This window comes from Cryptomeria japonica, chromosome 8, assembly GCF_030272615.1.
Source record: "Cryptomeria japonica chromosome 8, Sugi_1.0, whole genome shotgun sequence".
Taxonomy (NCBI): Eukaryota; Viridiplantae; Streptophyta; class Pinopsida; order Cupressales; family Cupressaceae; genus Cryptomeria; species Cryptomeria japonica.
Genome location: NC_081412.1, coordinates 134939463 through 134963758, shown reverse-complemented (window position 1 = coordinate 134963758; position 24296 = coordinate 134939463). Strand labels below are relative to the sequence as shown.

Genomic DNA, 24296 nt, shown 5'->3' with positions numbered 1-24296 from the left:
GTGGCTGATGTGCTGTCTAAATGGGCCACATCATTCAATGTGCTGCAGGAATATCATATTGAAGATTTCCGTAATCTATAAATAGATGACGTGGTGGCAGTATATGATTTTATGGCAACCCCTAGATTCGAGCATGTACGAAGAGGTGGAAGTTAGCCAAGTTAATTGGCTCGATTTGGTGGTGGAGTTATTGTTGCATTGTTCGGCAAGGAATGTTTGTACAGTTATGACAATGCATTGATGGAATTGGCAACTGTGGGCGGTGAAGGATGTTGGAGTCGGGTAGGGTGGTGCAGATTTAATGATTAAATTGTAGGCTATTAACATTCAGTGAGTAAAGTCCCTTTTCAGTTTTCTTTTGTCTTCTCCAGAGGCTGGATTGAAGAGAAGACATGGTAAGGGTGTGAAGCTGGTGTTACTGTAGTGTTCAAAGCTATGGAGACGAGCTTTACACTGAAAACGGAGAAGTTAGTCCCCTTTGTGGGTAGGCTCACAGACAGACAGTTGCAGGGACTTTTTCTGTTCAAGGATGAAAGATTGGTGGAGGCGGTGAAGTTAATCATGGGGGAGGCGATTGCGCATATAGGCCACAAATACAAGACGAACATGGAGATATATTCCCTAATTGCAGCATGGGGTCTAGAGTTAGAGGATTCAGTGGACAAGGTGAAAAAGATTTTGAGAGCTCTCATTTCAGAAAAGTATGTATTGGGCATGGACTCTATATTCGAATGGGCAATTCCTGGAGTGGGTATTGATGTCTGTAAAGGAGTGGAGGCGCCAGTGAATTACATACCCTTTGTTAGATGGCAAGAGGATGAAATGAAGGTGAGATTCAAGGCTCTTGCAAAACGGGGCTGGGAGGCTTTGAAGACTTTTGTTGAATAGATGAGAGTGGAAGCTGTGTTAAGGGCGGCAAATGAGGTCACTAGTGTTAATTTTAGATCAGATTGATAGCATATAAATAAATTAACACAGTGAACAGTAAGAACACCAAAATACCCTGGGAAAACCTTCCTCCTGAAGGTGAAAAACCCAACAACAGATCTCAAATTATATTAGACAAGATCAATGCGTGTCTTTACAAATTTGTTTCAATTCTTGAAGCAGTATGAACAGCAGCACATGAATCCGAATTAGGGCATCAAATCTGATATACACAACAATATAACAAACTGATCTGCAATATGCTTGATTCGTTGAACAAGGAAGAGTATTCGCTAGCCAAGGTGTGAATGTGCAGACCAAGGAATGAGCTCGCTGCCCCAAGAAGTGAAATTGCAGCACAAGGACTGAATTCGCTGGCCTAGAAAGAGATTCGCAGATCTGGTAATGAATTCGCTGCTCAGGAGATATAGTTCGCTGATCTAAATATACTCTGCTGTAGGTATTCGCTGGATGACTGAGTGAATGAATGAATTCGCTAAGGATATTCGCTCTGCTGGTGAGAGATGAAATTCGCTGATGATGTGTGATTGATGCAAGAATGATCTTGCATATATATGTGACTTAACCGCCTAGAGCACTCTAGGTCGGCCTTACAAATATCCATAATTTTGGTGCCCAAAATTACAAGTTACATGATATAGGGTTAGCCCTATCATATTCACAAGTTACATTTACATCTCACAAGTTATATCGCCCATTTAGGGCCAGACCAAAAATGCAAGTTACACATTGTCTTTGCATAATAATGTGGCTAAGGCCGATAGGCTAATTAGCCACCTAAATGTGCTAGGTCGGCCCTAGAAGGAATCCGACCTAGCTACAACATCAACAACTAGGGTGGAGGTGGGCCGTGAGCTGAGACTGAGGAAGAGAACAATGGACATGGTGCTTAAATTGTCCAGGTTCCAGGATGGCTTAGAGCCAAATTTTTAATTGCAATGTTTCTTTTAGAGTTTTTTTAGCCTGCTGGTAGTCTATGTTTATGGTTGCGAATATGTAAATTATATATTGTTTGAACTTCGACTGTTCTCGAGCAGCTAATATGCTCGTTTTGATGGTTTTTGAGATGAATTTTTGGGGGATGTATTTTGTAATATTGCCAGACCTTGATTGGGAGTATGGTTTGTTTTTTGAATGATCAGGGTGGATGCATATTATCTATTGTAATCTTTTTCTCATAATATTAATACAATCTATATATTATCGACCAAAAAAAACAATAGGTTCTCTTAGAGAACATTTGACAGGCTTTCTTGTTGTCATAGGAAGCCTGGGCTTCCTTTCAGAAGATTTGCACCATAATTAATCAATTTAAATTGTATTTTCTTGAAAAGAAGGATTGGTTTGCGTTGTCCCTCCTAGGTTATAAGATTTCTCTAATCTAGTGTATTATATTTTAGAACTTGATTTTATGTGGATGAAGAATTGTCCTCAATATTGCATAGAAGATGAGATTTTGGGACCATTTTACACTGATGGTTATCACTATTGCTGTTGTTTTTCCCTTAAGTTACTGTTCACTTCATTTTTGATCATTTGCAGCCATCCGAATGGCAACTTTGTCATATTTTTAATAATCATAAATGATATTTTCAGCCTTTTTAAATGGAAATCAACTTTTTTTTGTTAAACTACGCATTGAAAGGTTCTTGACAGCCAGGTTCTTCAATTCTTTTCTTTACTTACAAAATATTTACTTTGTGAGTCTCAATCCTACATTCTTTTATACTTTCAGGTCTCTGATGTACAGGGGGGGGATATGTTTACAGTTAGCAAAGCTCCTAATGAAATGGGAGGAAGCCATACAGAACTCATCTCTAGTGAAGACATCACAGCAGCGATTGAGGAAAAAGAAACACATTCATTTGAGATTGATCCCACTCAGGTGAAAGGGCAGTTTATTTCAAAGTTTGAAAATAAGTTTATGGGTCTTATGTCAACAGCCATACTGTTTTGATATATGCTTTGCTGGTCATTTCTATCTGATCAAACTATTTATTACTCTTGAAATTCCCCTAGGTTCTGACCAAGTTTTCTTGTTTTGATTTTGGTAGGTTGAAAATGTGAAACAGCGTTGCCTACCAAATGCTTTAAATTATCCCATGCTAGAGGAATATGATTTCAGAAATGATACTGTAAGTCTTAAGCATTTAACTATCTAACTTCCTTTACTTCTTTTAGTGGGCAAGTGAATCTATTTCCTTTATGAGTATGCATGTCAATATTGTAGTTATCTATGTTTCATTTTAAAACATATTTCAATAATGATGTGGTGATTCATTTCTTTTAGGGACTTTCTTGCAGTTATTAATGTATTTGCCGCTCTCTCTATATCATATCTCCTAAATATTGTGGGAAAAGATGCAGCCTGTTATCACTTTATTCAGTCCGTCTTGATTTCTCCCCATAATTTTTCATTCTTCTTCTATAGGGATGCAGCATTGAAATGATATGACTTCTTTAATAGCTGAAGATATTCCGGCCATGATTATAAATTTATAGCCATTGCTTTATACCTTTGTATGAACTTATTTGTAACAAGTATTTGAAATCTGATCTTGCATGTCATTGGATTATATATTGTTTATTTGTAGTTGAAGTATATGCTGTTTTTTCTTTGCTGGAAGATCATGCCTTCTTGTTAAACAGGTTAACCCTGACCTGAATGTTGAGTTGAAGCCTCAGGCACAACCACGACCTTACCAGGAAAAAAGTCTCAGTAAGATGTTTGGAAATGGTATGGTTTTTATATTATGTTCACTCTGCTGTATTTTCCTTATGGGGATTAGGCTTTGATGTAATCGAGGCAACATTAGTCTTGCCTAATAAATATGTTCAACTGTAATTTATTACTTAAATATTGAAATTCAAGTAATCTTTTCATCATTGCATTATTTTCTCTTTATATTCATTGATAAAGTTGCTATCTGATTGGCTTCTTTTACACTTGAATTAAGAAATGTTTATACAAGTGGCTTTCATGAATTCTGATGAAGGTAGTTTGCTATTATGATGCCTAAAGTATTACCTTTTGGTTCTACTAGACTTTTACAGTCCAGTAACCTTTTCCTTCACTTTTCTAGAGGAAAATATTATCTTTAACTCATTGAGTGTGTAGGAGAGGAATATTTATGGTGAAACCCCAATATATACATACATACATTCTGAGTTGCTAGTTCAGGGTTTGGGTATGGTGGTTTGTTGATGTTTTAAACTCGTGTCAGTATATATAGTATATAATATATACGCTGAGTTGCTGGTTTGGGGTCTGGGGACTTCAGTTTGTTGCTATTTTTACCTATGCATGCTACAGTCAAACAGGTCCGTGCAATATATGAAGCATTAAAAATATAAAAAAAATCATTGTTTGCACAAAATATAGTACATTAATTCATACATGACAACAAGTGACAACTCAATGTCAAATCTTAAGAGATAAAATCATAATGGTAATATCAGTGTAATTACACATGGAAAATTAATACAATTCATCATATTGCTCTAAATTGAGTGTATTGACATCATCAGTTGATTCATTATAACCATGAGAAGCGCCAGTGCCTCTCCCACTAGCTGCAGTTTATGATGTGCTATTTGGTAGCTTCATACCCCTCATCATTGATTGAGACTAAGGAAAGTTATGCAACAATATCATCGAAGTTGAGATGCTCTGACACTACATCCCAATGCCTCATCTTCTTCTTGTACTTGAATAACATCTGTGAGAGTAGGCATAGGTTGCAATGCAGATAAAGTAACTTGACTGCCTTTTTATCTGCCAACTGGTTGCATTTAACTGAGTAATGAAAATCCAATTTTGCTAACAAGAGGAATTCACAACCTGTTGAGATTCAAGACAAAGTAAATACAGAATTTATACTGAAGTTGTTAAAGAAAAGTAAGAATTAAAAAATAAGAAATACATAATTGTAATTTGATGGCAAGAGGTTGCAGGTAGGCTGAGTCACAGGATTGTCACTGCCACTTTGTGTCATCTCCGATGACATTAAGAAAGTGTATTCTGGAGTGCCTGTAGGCTGAGTCAGAAGTCGAAGTTCTGAAATTATTAATTTAATATTTTGTTTCTGAATAGTATTGTTTGTACTTAATCTATATATGAAGTATTTGTTATCATTCTTGCAGTTTGTTGTTGCACTATATTATGAACTTATGTGTTGGCTGCTTGGATTCATTTGTCCATTTTTTGGGCAGCTGGATTTAGGACTGCATCAATTGGTATCAGAGCAAGGATAAGCTTGTGGGATTGTCATAGAGTTGATCTTGAAGGCCCTGAAGAATTTGTTGCAGGTGTATGGATCTTGTAATTGTAGAGGGTTGACAAGAAAAGATGGCTAATGGTAATGTGAAAATGGTAGAGATGTTAAGGGCTACAGTAAAAAAATTAGAAGCATTGGAAATAATACAAATGAGAGATGTACCCATTGAGAATATAAGTGAAGATAAGGAAGAAGAAGCAACAAAACCTGCTGAAAAAGTAGGAGAATATATGAATGAGTCTTTTGTAAGGCCTATGCCTCTCATTGAAGACCAACCATGGTTGGTGCTACAATGGAAGTTTGAATGCTGAAGAGCTTGAGGATTGGATTTTCGAGATGAAGAGGTACTTTGAATTTGAATATGTAAAAGACTCAAGGAAGGTGTAGCTTGCTAGTACCAAGTTGAAGGTCATGCATCCCTTTGGTGGCAAAGCTGAAGTTAAAGTTTCTACCTGTCAATTGCCACCTTAATTTGCTGAAGCAATTATAGAACTTGAAGCAGAGGGAGTAGAGAGTGAGAGCTTATGTCAGAGAGTTTTACTAACTCAACATTTGAGCTGGCCATGTTGAGAATGACAAGGAAAAATGGACTTTTCTTGGTTGTCCAAGATGAGTATAGTATAATCCCTTGAAGATTGGTAGAAGAAGCCCATCAGTGTGCCTTGAGAGCTGAGGAAAGGCTAACTAGAAAGCAGCAGAAAAATTATAAAGGAAGAGGACAAGATAGCAAAATAGTGAAATGACAATTACAATTGATATACTAGAGTAAGAGGAAACTCCTCTAGAGGAAAAGGAAGCTATGAAAGAGGAAGATGTGGAAATTTCACATGTTACTGATGTGGTGAAGTTGGTCATAGGGCCTTTGAATGTCCACAGGCAGTGTAGGATCACGGAAGAATCATGTTGTTGAAACAAATGAAGAGTATGCAGCACCACCTTGACATGTAGAAGAGCTTGAGTAAGGAGAGGCCTTCATGATGCAAAGGGTATTGCTGAAATTAGAAAAAGAAGAACATGAACCAACACAAAGAAAGAATCTTTTTAGGACTAATTGCAAGTCAAAGAGTAAGTATTGCAAAGTTGTGATTGATAAGGGAGCACAAATAATTTGGTTTTTGTGAAATGGTGGAGAAGTTGAACTTGAAAAGAATTCCACATTCTAGACCATACAAAGTATATCTTGGCTGCAAAAGGAGCACCAAAATCTGGTAAATAACCAATGGTTAGTTGAATTTCATATAGGAGTAACAAGATGAAATAGTGTATGACATCATGCCTATAAGATGTGTGCCATGTTTTATTTTGAGACCTTGGTAGTATGATATGGGGGCTATTCATGATGGCAAGAAGAACACCTACACCATCATGAAGGACGAATAAGAGTACATGTTGAATCCATTAAAGGATTGAAGAGAAGTGGACAACAGTCCAAAGGTATACTTAGTTTCTAGAAAACATTTTTTAAATGATGTAAAAGAAGAAAGAATGTGTTTTTCCATTATTTCTAAACTTGCAAAAGTAAAAACAAGAAGCATGTAAGAAGATTCCATTTGGATTAACTAATGAACCTAGTATTTTTGTGAGATTGATGAATGAGACATGTAAGCTTTATCTTGGTGAGTTTGTAATTGTTTATCTAGATGAATTTTTGATTTTTAGCAAGACAAAAGAAGATTATTTGAAGCATTAAGACTAGTTTTGTAATGATTAGAAGAAGAAAGGTTCAATTCTATGTTGCTGATTTGGGTACAGGTACGAATTTGGGTACGGGTATAGATTTGCAGGTATGACAATTTTTTTTCCTTGGGTACAGGTTCGGGTACGTCTGTACATATATATATATATGTTCAAAATAAGTTATAAATCCATATAAATAAAATAATCATAATAAATTCAAAAACATTATAAATAAAATTTTAATTTAAATTATTTATATATAAATAATAAATATATTATAATTAAAAATCCAATTTTAATGAATGTTTAAAGAATTATATTTACAATTTAAGGAATATATTTATAATGGCACATTTCATAATAATTGTTTCACAATTTTAGTCTAATATTATAATCGTTTTATAATATTAGAGACAATAAAGTCAAATCTCGTTAGATCTGTCATATATCGTGAATAGAAAATAATAATATTAAAAATCTAAAAGGATATTTTTAGATACTCGACGCATGGGAAGGAGACACTTGACACACAGGAAGGAAAGACGTGGTTAAACATTTGCAATTTTTTTTTTGGTTTAATGAGAGCTGGTCAGGCCGAACCAGCGACGAACCCAGGTGCGAATCGGCACCGTATCCGATTCGAACTTGTACTTGAACCAGATTTTGGCTCTTGACACCTGTGCCTGGTAACTGAGGTTCAATTTTATGGAGGAGGAATTCATGCACCTAGGATTTTCTATTTAATAGGAAGGGCTAAGGATGGATCCAAAAAAGGTAATAGCCTTTGTGGATTGGCCATCACTAAATAGCACATTTGAGGCAAGAAGTTTTCATGGCCTAGCAAGGTACTGTAGGAAGTTAATCAAAAATTTCAGCAGCATATGTGCAGCAATCACAAAGACCATGAAGGGAAATAGTTATCATTTTCGAAGTACAACAACAATAAAAATGAGTTTATAACTCCTATAAGAAAAGACAACAATTCATCCCATATCAGCATTACTAGATTTTAGCTAGGTGTTTCAAGTGGACTATGATGCAAGTGGCGAAGGAGTTTTTTTATAGACATATCATCAAGTACTGTTAAAAATAAACAACCAAGGTAATCTTAATCAAGGCACATGAAATGGGTTGAATTTCTACAGAGTTATTCATTTGTTTTGAAGCATATAACTGGTATATCTAACCTAGTGGTATATGCTTTAAGGAGATGTTTCTCGCATTCCTTCTATGTGTCTTTTTTGCACTTTCCTTGTGATACCAAATTTTCGACTTCATCCACTTCCCATGTCCTCTTCTGCAAGGTTTCTTTGCATCATTCCCATTTACACTTTTGTGGGATTGCCTTATGCATCAAGACATTTGGACTTCCATTCCAACTTCTAGTTCCCATCTCCACCTTCACATTGAAATCTAGGAAAGGTATCTAAATCCTTTTGCTAATGGTTTCTTCTTATGCATACTTCAACTTGAACTTTGGACATCCATCCTTCTATTTAGGAATCCCATCCTGATGCTCATTCCCACAAACTGTATAGATATTGTTGCATTGAATTCTAAATAGGAAAAAAGGCGGTGAGTTTTTTGGGCCTAAAGCTTATCTATGATACAATGATTTTCTAGATGCTAAATGGGAAAAAGGTAGAAGACTGTTCTAGATCCAATAGAATTGAAGATTGCCGATCCACAAATGCTCAGGGAGAATAATGCATTGATAAGTCCTACAAAAAGAAAAGTTTCAGTAAAGCATAAATAAGGTGTATACAATGAGTACTTTGTAAGTTTGTATAGACTAAGACTTGCAGTAAAGCAGTCTAGGATCATGCTACAATGACCTTATCTTGTGCTTTAAATGAGTTATCTTAATAAGAAAGTCACAGATTGATCAAATTTACATCAAATTCTTGAAATATAAAAGAGGAATAGGCAAAGATTTCCCTCATCTCAACTTCTTTTCTGGAGAGAACCCCTTCCTTTCATTTAGGGAAAAGTGTTTCAAAGGTTCTTGTGAATTCATTCATGCATGAAAACAGATTAACATAAGCAATTTCCTGAATATGGAGGAAAATACAGAGAAATGAAGACCTTCAAAACTGGAATAGGTTTCTCTTGCAGTGTTCATGTTGCTGGAAATAATAAAGAAAATTAGCTACCACGAATTTCTGGATACTACCATGCTCTTGGTGGAAGGTACCAATAGATGCTACTCAAGACGGGAAAATATTTTGTTCTTGTAGAGAATATAAATAGAACATCTCTGACATGTATATTAATCCAATTAATGAAATGAAGTCAAAGGATTAATTACTGTCAGTATGACTGTCTGATATTAGTGGTAGTTTCCTAGTTATAACCACTTTGCTTGAAGCTTGATGTTTTTTCTGCAGTTAATTTCATTGAAAGCCTTCCTTTTTGAAATACTTTATTCTCACAGTATGATGGAAGTAGTTATGTTTGCTAGTCAGCAGGTTACTGTAGTAAAAAGCTAAATATGATTTAATGATGATTTCCATGAGATTATACAAACATCAAAAACTCTTCAATTTTCACATTGAATATTTTCAGTGATAAGCTATCTTCTTTGTTTGTATGGTCAAAGGAATCAGGGGTCTCAAACATTTGTTTTGGAATGAGTTTTAAAATTGAATTTGAAGGTTTCCAAGGGATAGTACAAAGGATATGGGGATTTAAAATGTAAATTTATTTGTCTCAACACTTGATGATTTTGGAATTTATGAGTTATTCCTACTTCTTTTAAAGGAATGTTTTACTTTTCATGAGATTGTTGACAATGATGCTTTGTAGGTAGGGCAAGGTCCGGTATCATTGTGCTTCCTTGCGGGGCAGGAAAATCACTAGTAGGAGTTTCTGCAGCTTGTCGTATTCGAAAAAGTTGTCTTTGTTTGGCAACCAATGCTGTATCTGTGGATCAATGGGCATTCCAATTCAAACTATGGAGTACGATTCGGGATGATCAGATATGCCGTTTTACTTCTGACAGTAAGGAAAGATTCAAGGATAATGTAGGTGTGGTTGTCACTACATATAATATGGTTGCATTTGGAGGTAAACGTTCTGAAGAGTCAGAAAAAATAATTGAAGAGATTAGGAACAGGGAATGGGGTCTTCTTCTGATGGACGAGGTAATTTATGTTGTAGGGCATGGGAGTAATACTATTTATTGTTAATTAGGAAGAGAAAATTTAGATATTACATTGGTGTTACTATAAGTTATGTAGTACTTCGTAATTTTTTTAGAGTAATATCTACTTATGTTGTAACTTGGGTAATTTTTATTCTATCTAAGACTTAAGTAGCATGGGTTTATCTAATTTTGTGTGATTCCTACCTAAACAGGTTCATGTTGTTCCAGCACATATGTTCCGTAAAGTTATTAGCATCACAAAATCTCATTGCAAACTTGGTCTCACAGGTTGGTATCTAGCAGAGGCTTTCCAATCATCCAATTATGTAGCACTAACTTTAAAGAATATTTAAATTACTATGCTTCATTTTTGGGCAATGACAAGGTGATTTTTTAAAATTGTAGCCACACTTGTACGTGAAGATGAGCGCATCACTGATCTTAACTTTCTCATTGGGCCGAAGTTATATGAAGCCAACTGGTTGGATTTGGTGAAGGGAGGGTTTATTGCGAATGTCCAATGTGCGGAAGTATGGTGCCCTATGACAAAGGAGTTCTTTGCAGAGTATTTGAAGAAGGAAAACTCAAAAAAAAAACAGGTCTGACTTTTAAGGTGATATGAATTTACTTCATAAAGGTTATAGGTAATGCAGTACAGAGAAAGGTTATGGTCTGAAATACTTATTTGTGATTACTTTCATAATTAATTGTATCCAGAAAAGATTGGGTCTTTTTGCCATGATGTTATTTTGTATTATCATTTATTTGCGCTTCCTAGTAATACTAGCGCTCATAAATTCAAAGCAATGTCATATCTTGGGTAGTCTTAGAACGAGGCAAATAATATTCTGAAGAAACCTGGCATGTTGTGCCTTAAGGATTATTTCTACATTGCAAAGGCTAAACTAGCTATGTTGTTAATTATTTTGATGTCAAAGCTGCCATTTTATTACTTGATAAAATCCTATGACAAAAAAGCTTTGGAAACATTGCACCATGTATTTTGAATTAAAGCTGATTTTCTCATTCTTGTATATAATTGATAGGTATTCAGCATAATGTACTGGGATTTTTTTGGCAGGCTCTGTATGTGATGAACCCCAACAAGTTTAGGGCATGCGAATTTCTTATTCGTTTCCATGAGCAACAACGTGGAGATAAGATCATTGTCTTCGCAGATAATCTTTTTGCTCTCACAGAATATGCATTGAAGCTCAGGAAGCCTATGATTTATGGAGCAACCAGGTTTTTCTGTGACCTTTCTGGAATCAGTATCTTTGCTGTGATCATTTAAAGCATTTCTAGTTGAAGAATTTTGTTGAACCTTTTTTTTTCTCTTAAACAACTCCTGGGATTTTCTATTTTGAGTTTCTGTTTTGTATCATTTTAACAGAAACGTTTGGGTTTTTTTCTTGTCTTCAGTCACAGTGAAAGAACAAGGATTTTGTATGCATTCAAGCACAGTCCAGATGTCAATACTATTTTCCTTTCAAAGGTAAACATGTTCCTTCATTCTAGAGAATGATTTGATATTTTGTTTGGTTTTTTGGGTCCAGATTAGTGTGCCTATAGTTTGCAAATGTTTTGTTCTGACAGACTACCTTCTTTCCAACTATAAAAACATACAGTGGATACTACAAGCATGGTTTCATTGTATCATGCATGCATTGCATTGCATTGCTGTAGCTTCCTTACAGTTGATGTCTGGGACAAAAATGTGGCAATAATATTCTGTTTCAGCTTGGATTCTGGCATCACAAAAACTTTGTTGTTGTCTAAAATAATACCATTCTTCACCTGGTATTTCTTATTCCTATATGAGGCAGTGATTGTACCCTCAATCAGTCTTGTAACTACTGGGTCTTTGGCATACTCAGCCAAGAGTTCTTCCTTCCAATCAGGTTCTGTTGAAGAAATGGCCTATAATTCAGGTCCTTCGGAGGGTGCATTTGTAACTTTGTTGTGCTTTCCCTTGACATTCTCAATGTCAAAATCATAGGCTTTTACTTTACTCACTCATTTTAGCTGCCTGCCATTGAGGTCACACTGACAAGATTTCTTTTGAAGTTGTTGTGATCCATTTAAACTACAAAACATGCTTAAACTAGATATTGGCTGAATTTAGCCAGTGCATGCATGACTGCCAACATTTCCTTGTCAAATAGAGAAATTACAATCAATTTATGTCGATTTTCAAAGGATATGGGTTTTTCCTTTTGCATAAGAACAGTCTCTAATCCTTCTCTTGAAGTATTGTAGTCCACCACAAAAGTTAATGCAAAATTAGGCATTGCTAGTATAGGACTAGTGCACATTACCATCTTTAATTGGTCAAACACCTCTTGTGCCGCAATGGATCAATGGAACGGATCTCTCTTGGTCAACGTTTTTTAAGGACAATGCTTTCTATGAAATTCCTCTAATAAATCTGCTGTAGTAGTTGCAAAGTCCCAAGAATCCTCATGATTGTTTAGTGTCCTCGGAAGAGGCCATTCTGGAATGGATTAGGTTTAAGTTGGATCCATCTCTTCACTTGCCCTGCTGATTATGTATCCTAGGTCTAAATTTTTTCTCTATTCCAAACTCGCATTTTCTTTTCTTTGCAAAGGTGGTCTGCTACTGCAGAGTAGCCATCACCATATTTAGGTGTTTTATGTGTTCCTCTCATACCTGGTTTTAAATCAAAATGTTGTCAGATAACAACACAAATTTCCTCAAATAAGGTTTGGAAATTTCATTCATTGCTGATTGGAAGGTGGCTGGTACATTGGGGAGCCAAAAAGGCATCACCCAAAAATCGAAGTGCCACAATGACACTTGAAAGTAGTCCTAAATGTGTCCCCAGGTTTAACCCTTATTTGGTGATACCTAAATTGCAAGTCAATTTTGGTGAAATACGCTGTCCTACATAACTCATCAAGGAACTCATCAATATGAGGTATTGGATACTTGTTCTTGATGGTTTTCTTATTTAGATCCTTGTAACCTATACACATCCTCATCATTCCACCTTTCTACTTCAATGACCATTGAAGATGCTGGCGGACTCATGTTGGGCCTCATGTATCCCAATCTCAGTAGCTCTTGTATAGTTCTCTGTATCTCATCCTTGAAAGCATGAGGGTGTCGATAAGGTGTTATATCAGTTCTTGTCCTTGGCTCTAGTTCAATAGTATGTTGGAAATTCCTATTTGGTGGAAGTCTTAGAGGCATGTTCCTTGCTTGAATCCTATTTATCTAATTTGTCCTTGCTTGAATAAAGTTTGAATCCATAGTACCAAAAGATAGCCCCTTATTGTGAAACAGATTGCCATCCAATTCACTTGGTCGTCTTAAAAGCCTCTTTATTCAGTGAGTTGAAACTTGATGTATTGATGCATCCAAAATACTCTGAATGGTCTTCTTTTGTCCTTGTCTCACAAAGCTAAGTGCCATTATTCGGGTGTGAACTCTCCAAGCAAATGTAGCCGTTGGATGCCCAAAAACATGTGAACTCCCCCAAGACACAAAATTCACGAGTAATAGTGTGCCCATCTAATGCCCTTGTTGTCAATAAATAACCATTTGCTACTACCAATTCAAACCTTGCAAACTGTTTAGCTTTCAATTTGAAACATGCTACCATTTCTTGATCAATAAAGTTATGGGCTGCTTCCCCATCAATGAGTGGCATTATGTGTTGTCCTCCAATTCTTCCCTTAACTTGGGAAGTGTGGTACCTTGGTGCTTATGACAAAGACACAATAGTAGTTGGCCACATTCCCTCTGCAAGTGATTGTAGGCCTTCAGTTGCCCTACTTGTTGATGAAACCTCAGGGCTATCCCTTGTCATTGGAGTAGATCTCAATCGAATGAACCTGCGCCTTTCCTAAGCACCTATGTGTTAGGCTCAAAGGATCTTGACAATCGAAGCATGGTTATTTCCCCCACAACTCATTGTGGGTCATATCTCATCGTTGATTCCTAAATGTATGTATGCTCTGTTCCTTGGAGTTCATTGGATTGAAATGGAGCAACACCTAGTTTTTGTGGAAAAGGTTTAAACTGAGCTTCTTGCTGCCACTATTGCTCTTGTTTTTATGGAAGATTGCAATGAGTCTAGTTCAAGAGCCTTAACTAGGCTTCTAAGAGGCTCTTTCAGCCCTTTATGAAAATGAATACCAAGTGGCTTTCTGATACATTAAGTACCATCACTGCTATTCTTCGAAAATCAGCCACATGAGCTTCCATTGAACCTTGGTGATGTAGCTGTGTGAGCTCTTTGAAGTGCTCCTCAGCATCTTGCCCCCTCATATCTATTTGTTAACCTCCTACAAAACTCCTTCTAGTTGAAGAATTCAAATTTGATTGCCTTCTCATATACCAGCTTCCACGAAAGTATGTGTTCAACTTCTGGGTTGAAGCTTGAGCTGAAGTTTTTTTGGACCCATGGATTGAAGGGACAGCAAGCTTTCCCATTTTGCTTTGCAAATCTTTATGAGGTTTGTTTGTTCCTAGTTCTAGTTTTTGAATTTGGTGTAGAACAATTTATGAAGGAATGTCTCCTGAAAATTCCACATTCTATGCCCCAAATTTTGTATGAAGAGTATCCAAATCCTCCTCCTCTTGATTGCCCATAGCTTCATGCTGTTACAAGGTTTCATTCTGCAAGAACATGACCTTGGGTGGTCTTGTAGCAATAACTGATTTGTCTTGGGTGGTTTGGTTCATTGCCAAAGATGAATGCTCTCCTTGTGCACCATTTTTTGGAGGTGCAGTGGCATGATTTCTTTCCTTGGTTTCTTTACTCTGCATACTCTGAACAAAGAGTTCAATAAGCTGTTGCTGTCTATCCCTTCAGAATTTGATCACTTCAAAAAATTCTTGTTCTGTCTGTCTTTGTGTGGCATTTTTTATTTGCTCTGTTCCTATGCTGATACTTCTTTCTGATATGCAGTGTAGAGATTTGATTGTTCTGCTTTATCCTTATTTGTGTTGTTTATATGTATACATATATATCGTGTTTCTCATAGGCTGGCAACATGACAACTCTGATACCACTGAAATATCCTGAGCTAAAACACATAGAAAATAGGTACGAAAAGATTATAACAATAGAAATATCTAATTTTCTTATTTTAATTTCTTTGTTGTAAATGCATAATTACAATAGAAATAGCTATTAGTTTCAAATTTACTCACTTGGTGTACACAGCACACTTGTTTGACTCTTTGAAGCTCCCAAAATCTATGAACATGTTGGCAGAATGCCTGTAGATCTTCACTCCTACTCTATCTATTGTTGTAATGCGGTTGGTTACTGAAGGTTTTTGTCCTCAAAACTACTGTGGAAGCACTTGCGGATCTTGTTCCAGGCACCAACTGATGTAGTTGAATTAGTTTCAGAATGAAGGGTTTTTTTTGGTTTGTTATATCAGTGTGATGGAGGGAATTTGCCACCTCAAGGATGATGGATCCTTGAGGACAAATTATTCTTCCAATTACCTCTACGAACTGGTGCTAAGATGAGCCAGTGGATAACAGGTTTATGCAGTAAGTGTCAGACACCCGAGAAGCATCTCTGGACGACTTTGTAGAGCCTCTGTCCTCAGGACGAGCGCGTGGATCTGGGACACCAGTGCGGCGTGCTGTTGTCCTATACAGACAAGGTACAGAGTTCGTATAGAAAGCTTTAAGTGTGATTACGATGCAATAAAAGTACAGAAAACATTAAAACTAAACTAATAAATGTGATGCGAAATAACCAAAATAGAATGGAAGGAGAAAAGGGAAAGAAATAGATAAACAAAGGGTCCACGCTAGGAAGCTTCCCACAAGTCAATCTCCTCTTCACGGCAGTGTACCTACACACATGCAAGAAAGGAAACCATGGGAAAGATAAATGATAAAGAGAATAACAATGTAATGCGAAATTGGAAATAAAGCTGATAAATATGCAAGAGAAAGGATTAAGATAACTCCCCTATCACGAACGGAGATTGGAATGCTTGGAAGTGCTTGGAATGCTTGATAATGCTGCAACAATGGTGGTGTTGATAGTATGCTATCCAAAATGGTCTCCAAGAGCTCAACCTGCAAGAAGATTGCTAAACTTGCCAAAGAATTCCCTCCAAATGCCTCCAAAGTGAAAGATAAAGGCCCAAGAAGGAATTCAGACGTTGGTGGGCGCATGCAGAGGCGTTACGATTCCTTCCGGGCACAGGGGTAACGCTCAAACGGCCACTTGCGGACCGTTAGATTTACGGGGCGCTTGTGCGCCGCACGGACGTCTCCGCGCCGCGCCTGTGTCCTCAAAGGTGACAGGTTGACAGAGTTGACAATGCTTCGCCCAGAGCTGACATGGATGGTCTAAGTGGACAAAAGGACATGATGGCAGATCTTGACCTTCGATGACATGGAGGAAAAGCGCCATTTGTCACATTAATTACAAGGGATGATATTTTTGATATTATATTTTGCCCCCACTTTAGGGAGCATGCCTTTGCCGAGGTATGCGGAGCTAAAGTAGATGAAGATACAGAGAAAGAACAGTCGCGATAGGGAGGCAGGTTTTCGTTGATCAGATGAGGTTGCCCCAACGAGATGATGCTAAGATTTGGAATACATATTGGTACTTGTTACATCACAAACACGCTAGCTACAGACTAGCCTGATGGATGGTGAGGTAAAGAGATGGAAAAGATAGCATAACAGAAACAAACCTCGCTCTGGAGGAAAGCCCCTAGTTGCGGAAAGATACGAGATAATTGGCTGCCATTGGTACAAAATACGCTGGTATGGGTAGCAAGCTGCGTTATGCTAGATGGCCATACGATAGGGCGTGATATACCAGTATGGATAACCATACAATAGGGCAATGAGATAGATAAATTTTGCCGGCATGGGTAGCGACACGCTAGATAGCCATGCGATGGGGCAAATAAAGATAGATTTGCTAGCATGGGTAGCGACGCGCTAGATAGCCATGTGATAGGGCAAATAAATTTGGTAAATAGTAGATTGGCCCCTACCAAGGCAAACAAGAGAGATATAAGTCAAAAATGGTTTGGTCCCCATGTAGGCAATCTTTGGAAAAGATCAAGTGGCTTTGCCCCCACCTAGGCGATCTTGGAAAAGAGAAAGATTAAGTGGTTTGGCCCCCACCTAGGCAAACATGAAAAAGCAACTTGGCAAAGGAAACTGATACAAGAGCTAAAAGATATAATGCAGATATGATGGCCCCCCCCTTAGAATGATATGCATGGAAGGCATGTCAAGCTAAGGAGAAGAGGAGTTGTGGCACGTTAACATAACGAGATGTTTCTGAGGAATGCCACCAATAGACAGTGACACATAAATGTCCACAACATCAAAAGATGTAATGCAAGAGGAGAGGGGGATCCGATAGTTTGGCATCAAAATCCATAGCAGTGTCAAAAAGATATATAGTATCACTGTGAGATAAGTGCATCGTCATAGTGCCAAATTTCTCGGATTTGAAGAAGAGCACATGAAGACAAAGAGAAAAATAAAAATTCAGGTCAACATGGAAGAAGGCAAAGAATGCCCCCAATGCTTTGCATCGTCCTTGAATGTCGAAAAGCAAGATACGACAAATAGAAGAAAGAGGTAGACAAATAGAGGATTGTGTACGACAGAAAACCCCTGTATCCGAGCACCTATGGAGTAACTCGGGTCCTCCAAGAGAGCACAACGGATAAAAACAGTCAACCTCCCGTATCCAAGTACCTACGGAGTGACTTGGGTCCTTCGAGAGAGAACAAGTAGATAAAGAAAGCACAGGGGAACACAATCACACACTTGCAAGTAGATGTAGGTGAAAAAGAAAAGTCCTAACGATCGTACTGCAGAAGATCATCGTCCTCAAGAAGAGCCTCGTCCTCCCAATCTAGGTCATAGGGAGAAGGGGGGCGAGTGCGGAGAGGGACTATCGCAAGGGCCGCACCGGGTGCCTCACCAACCGCGAGAGCAAGAGACGAAGCAGCAACAACGTCTTCATCTACAAGCTCAGAGGAGGCAAGGGTCAATGACTGCGTGAAGATTGTAGACAAGGCCGGGATGTCTTCCAAGGAGTCGAACATGCAGGCGTCCGTGGAGGAAGCAGGTGACTCACTTGGAGAAGATGACAAACTCAAGAGAAGGCGGGGCCTTCTCGATCATGCAAACAAAAACAGGCAAACTAGCAGGCACTGAGATAGGAAAAGGAAGGGATGAAGAACATACCCGCGAAGACTTGTGCCGTCGGAACAGGGCCTTGCTCAAAATTGCGTTTACATAGGATAGGAGTGTCAGGCCTTCTATCAACCATAGCAGGTTGAAGGACCCCAGGAAAACTCGGATGCTGGAGCGGTGGTGAAGCGAGTGGGGTAGACAAAGCTGCACTAGGCACCACCTGCGTATGTGCCATGTTAAGGGGTCGGGACAAGGGAGGCATGTCCGACAAAGAAGTGATAAGAGGTGGCTCCAAAGAAGGGGCAATGAAAACCTGCACCCGTTTAGAGGGAGGTTGATCGAAAGCCCCCGAAGCAGTAGGGAGTGAGACTGAAACAGGTGTAGAGACGGGAGCAATCAAGGGAATAGGCTCCGAAACAATAGCGCTGGGTGTCGGAGCCACACCAGTGGACTGTAAGGCAACGTCCCACTCTCAAGCTTGGGCCCGTCGAAAGCATTTACGCTCACGCGCACGTTGATTCTGACGGAGGTGAGGACCACCAACTAGAGCCAGAGAGGATTTAGGAGCATTGTGTTCCATAAGAGAGGCCTCCAGAATTGTGTCAAGGACAGGAGAAGGCCCAATCGATGAGACAGGAGGTGCCTCTTGAAGAGGCACCACATCCATAGCAACGGGCGCCCAAATTCATTTCGCTTGAGGAGCGGCTGGAGGAACAAAGGGTCTCGATGCAGGCTGTGACGAAGGGACATGAGGAGAGCTCTCCCTTTTTGCATAAAGAGAGGGCCGAGGAATATCGTCCATGATTAGGAGCTCAAAGGGAGGGCGGGCCGCGAACTTTGACATCATGGGTGCCTTTCCCTTTGTTGCGTCGGGCGTAGTCGTAGGAACAACAGACACCGCTGGAGGCTGTGCAGTCCGAGGTGGACGCGAAGGTCTATTTGAGGGAGCAGGCTTAGCCTCGGCCCTCGACGATGAGGAGACATGAGGCACTACCCGCTCCAAGTCCAAAATCGATGGAGGAGAGGTCGATGCAGGAGGTGGCAACGAAACACTAGGCTGCATAGATGTAGGGGCCGACTCCCTCGTTCTATATTGATAATAAGCGTGGTACATTAAATCACCACGGGGAAGCATGGGTCCCACTGGAGCAGGCCAAAAGTGGTCCAACGAAAAATTCCCATGGGCAATCAGGGGTCGGTATCCGGTGTCTTGGATGACATTCACCATGCCCTCATGGGGAAACTTGAGACATTTGTGTACAATTGAGGGGATTGCTTCCATAGTAATCAACCAAGGAAGGCTGAGCTTAATTCGGAAGAGGTCCGATTCGGGAATGATGACGAACATAGAGGACACCGCATTAGGTCCTATGAGGACCGTCAAGGTGGTATTGCCCAAGGGGCGGATAAAAAATCCATCATGTGTCCTCAAAGTTGCACGAATCTCATTATATGCCGGTCTATGCCAGTTGTTCACAAAGAGAATCTCCTCTATGTTAGCATCGACTTTGCTAGATGGGTCAACCATCACACCTGTGACAGTTTGACTGTTCAACTTGGCAGGGATGTAAAGAGGAGTGGGCTCTTCGCAATTTGGGGCATCTAGAGGGGTAAATGAAAAGGACAAGTTAGATACTTTCCCCTTTTGGGCCGGAGGTGAGCTAATAGGGGCGATGGTGACCATGTTCACATATGGACCATCATCCAAAGAAGGATCCGATGCAGAGATAAAGTTTACCGAATGCAGAGGGAAAGGATCGGTATAAATCTACAAGTCGCTGTTGGTTTTATCAACAGACTTGATTGATTTGTGCTTCTGTGCATCCACCTTGATTGCACCATTGTCGATGTGGTCTTGGACAACATGTTGAAGACGATAACATCGCTCAGTATCGTGACCAGGCACACGATAATGACAAAACTTCGAACCATCATACCAACACGGATAAGGTCGACTATCAGACCACTATTTTATTTTCGGAAGGGTAATAAGGTTGTCTTTCAAGAATCGCTACATTATGCTCAAGTAGGAGTCGTTCAGCTTAGTGAAGACTCTATTTTGTTGCGGGGCTTGTGCAACAGCCATCGGAGGAATAGCCGCAACATTAGCGACAACCTTATTCTTCTTGGACCCATCCGTGGTCGTGCCTGCAAAGGACCCATCGCGAGGGTTCGAAGAAGTATCTCCGAACTGTGACACAGTGTGTTGGTAATCAGTGAGAGCAGAGCACATGTTAGCGAAGTTCTGATATCGGTTAAGGGATAGTTTCTCCCTCAATGCCGGCTATAGATTGCCGATAAACATCCTCTGCAGATCACTATCTCGCAGGGCAAAGGGGATCTTGGTTGAGATATCTTGATACCTCGAAACAAAATTAGTGATCTTTTCATTGGGCTTCTGTTTACAATGAACAAGGTCAACAATAGCGACCCTGCTACCAATGTTCGCTTGAAACTGATTAAGAAAAAGATCCATAAGCTGATCAAAGGTACGAATAGAGTGGTTAGGTAAGGAGCTATACCATTCTAACACTGTCCCCTTGAGGGAGCGCGAGAACAGTTTCAGTAGCACAAAATCTAGACTATGGTAGTCACTACACATAGTCATGAAGGAATCTATATGCACGTTTGGGTCCCCATCACCATTGAACCTATCAAATTTCAGGGACTCAGCAACAGTTGGAAGGATTGTATTCAGGATGGTAATTGTTATCACAAATGCTTGCACCCTTGCTAATCTATCAACTCAGCAACCTTGTGAAACATGGAAACAACCTCGAAGTGTGGGACCTTGCGCAAGGGGGTTGAATCTCTGGAGAAGGCCGACTTCCTTCTCATTCCAGGTGCAGGTGTTGAACCAACTCAACAGTTCAAAACTTACTACTAAGCCTATCCTAACAACTTGCAGAGGCAAAAGGAAGAGGGAATTGTTTGAAATAAAAGGAGGTGATGCACCAAGAAGAGATTGTTTCTCTCCCTACCGAAATGACACAAGTAATTAACTGAAACACCCTAAAGGTGCACAACTTTTCAGTTGTATCAGTGACCCCAATGCATATATGAAGGTTAGAATTCACTGAATGCCAAGAGGGGAGAAGGATTCCCACAAGTCACACTCAGAAAAACCAGTTAACATCGCATATATGAAGAGAAAAAACCACAAGACATACACCTATGATGGAGGTAAGAAAGCATACACAGCATACATAAGTTGAAAAGAGGCAAGAATGGTGATTTTTAATTAATCATAAGGCCAAAAGCCAATCTTACAGTTGCAGAAATGCAAAAATTTACAAGTCTTCAAGAGAAGAGAAGAGCATAAGAAAGCTCAAGGCAGCAGGAAGAGAACCCTTTACAATGAGGCATAAAAGCCATTATATAGAAAATGGTCACAAGGGTGATCATGACCCCTGCATGTCAGTCTGGAAGTGCAGGGAAGTGCATGCACTTGACTTGTACATGCAAGCAACCTAGCCATACCCACAAAGGGCAATCCTGAGAAGGTGGATCGACTAACCTTCCAAAGTCAGGCATGACATAAGTCACCAAGCATGGCCCCGTACCGACCTTGATGGAAATCCTGCCAAAAACATTAAATGCACCCTTGTGGCTCCACAAAAAAAGTGCATAAGTCACCAAAACTGTTGGAGCATTTAAAGCCTTGAGTGTCGATCACGCCATCTGGAAGTGTTGCAAGCTAGAAGCAAGTTTAGAAGACTTCAGAGAGCGGGGTCACCGTAGTTGGGGAACTTCGGAGACCGGAGTCATCTTAGTTAGGGAAATTCGTAGATCGGAGTCACCATAGTTGGGGAAGGAACTTGGGAACCTGGGGGTTCCAGAGTTCCCGGGTTGAGGGACAAAGAACTTGGGAACTCGGGGGTTCCGGAGTTCCGGGGTTGAGGGACAAGGAACTTGGGAACCTGGGGGTTCCGGGGTTGAGGGACAAGGAACTTGGGAACCTGGGGGTTCCGGGGTAGAAGGACAAGGAACTTGGGAACCTGGGGGTTCTGGGGTTGAGGGACAAGGAACTTGGGAACTTGGGGGTTCTGGAGTTCCGGGGTTGAGGGACCAGGAACTTGGGAACCTGGGGGTTCTGGAGTTCCGGGGTAGAAGGACAAGGAACTTGGGGGTTCCAGAGTTCCGGGGTTGAAGGACAAGGAACTTGGGAACCTGGGGGTTCCGGAGCTCCGGGGTAACTTTGGAGAGCGGAGTCACCGTAGTTGAGAAGACTTAGGAACTTGCTTCTGACAAGACAACACTTCACACTTCATAATTCCATTGCTTTTCTCCTTGATCAACTGGGCAGCGCTGGTCCATGGAACATATCTTTGATCGGTTCTCACTGATGGACCAAGGGTGTCATAAAATGACAACAGTAATGTCAAGGGGACTCTTCCGGTAATACGCGGGCACAGATGATTGACCAGAGGCAGATGCTAAGTTTGTTAGCTGCAACTGCAACTGCCCCATGTTCTGTAAGATTGTGTCTAGGACAGGATTAGAAGCCAGAGGAGGTGGAGGTGGGCCAGATCCACCGCCACCTCCAGGGAAACCTCCAGAAGGACCAGTGCTACCAACAGATGTAGTGCTAGCATTGATTACTGAAACTTGAGCATCGACGAAGGTTGAACTACTGGCCATGCCTGTGTAGCCCAAGGGAGTGAGTGAAGCACTAACACTAGGTATGGTGGAGTCCACCATGTGCATGCCCAAGTCCGGAATGCTGACACTAACTTGGGAAATAAAAGGATCACATTGATTATCCACTGGGGGTGCATCCGCCAGGGGCACATGGCTTTTAACAATCATGGACAAAGCCCTCAACATCTCCAGGCCTCTCTTGTTGGAGATTAACATGTCTCTCAAGGTACCTATGACACTCCCTGCCTGGGGGAGGACATTCTCGCTGTTCAAGAAACCCTCAAAGTCTCTCAAATTTTGCTCCAACATATTGATCTTCTCAAAGTCTACAGTAATTGCAGAATCATGATCGATCACAGGAGGGAAAGATGGAGTAGAACTCCTAGGAGAGTCAGGTTGCGAATTAGAAGGAGAAAGCCCCCCAGTCTGAATAGATTTCAGACTCTAAGAGGTCAAAAAGTCATTGGGATCGGATGACTACCCACCCTACATGGTGCCGGGTAGAGGAGGACTGTAACGATCAAGGGAAAAACTCTGCATGGACAACCTTTTGATTACGGCTCCTGTTGCAGTCTGAGTCGTAAAGCTCATAGACAAGCCACACGACGTTCAGGACCACACTACAGGGACACCGAATGATAAAGTTGATTTTAAATGATAAACAAAAAAGTGTTGAAATTTAAACTAAATGCGAATGAAAAATTTTGTTGTTTTTGATTTTCCTCTGTTTTTTTTAGATAGTTTTCAAATTTTTAAACTTTTGAAAATTTAAAAGATTAAATGCACCTAAATGAAGCGAAAAGCAAGTAGTGCAAAGATAAGCCTAGTTCACCAAAATGTAATGGAAGGAATTTGCCACCTCAAGGATGATGGATCCTTGAGGACAAATTATCCTTCCAATTACCTCTGCGAACTGGTGCTAAGATGAGCCAGGGGATAACAGGTTTATGCAGGAAGTGTCAGATACTCGAGAAGCGTCTCTGCATGACTCTGTAGAGCTTCTGTCCTCAAGACGAGCACGCGGATCTGGGACACTAGCGCGGCGCATTGTCGTCCTATATGGATGAGGTACAAAGTTCGTACATAAAGCTTTAACTGTGATTACGATGCAATAAAAGTACAAAAAACAATAAAACTAAACTAATAAATGCGATATGCGAAACAACCAAAATAAAATGGAAGGAGAAAAGGGAAAGAAATAGACAAACAAAGGCTCCACGCTATGAAGCCTCCCTCCTGCAAGTCAATCTCCTCTTCACGGCAGTGTACCTACACACATGCAAGAAAGGAAAATGTTGGGGTTGTGTTTTGGAGCCTGCCAGTCAAACCCCCGTTTTAGTGTTTCCACCTCCACGGACAACCCAAGAAAGCCACGAGAAAGATAAATGATAAAGAGAATAACAGTGTAACGCAAAATTGGAAATAAATTTGATAAA

The 24296-nt window shown here is 39.9% G+C and overlaps 1 protein-coding gene across 2 annotated transcripts in view; it reads left to right on the top strand.

Annotated features, from left to right (window-relative positions):
* Nucleotides 1-24296, top strand: part of LOC131041579 (general transcription and DNA repair factor IIH helicase subunit XPB1) — a 95366-nt gene that overhangs the window by 55109 nt on the left and 15961 nt on the right. For both annotated transcript variants that reach the window (XM_057974708.2, XM_057974707.2), the window contains exons 8-15: nt 2684-2833; nt 3003-3083; nt 3598-3685; nt 9708-10045; nt 10260-10335; nt 10453-10646; nt 11129-11292; nt 11470-11542. In XM_057974708.2, coding sequence (XP_057830691.1) covers nt 2684-2833; nt 3003-3083; nt 3598-3685; nt 9708-10045; nt 10260-10335; nt 10453-10646; nt 11129-11292; nt 11470-11542 — 1164 coding nt within the window. The remainder of the gene's footprint in view (nt 1-2683; nt 2834-3002; nt 3084-3597; nt 3686-9707; nt 10046-10259; nt 10336-10452; nt 10647-11128; nt 11293-11469; nt 11543-24296) is intronic.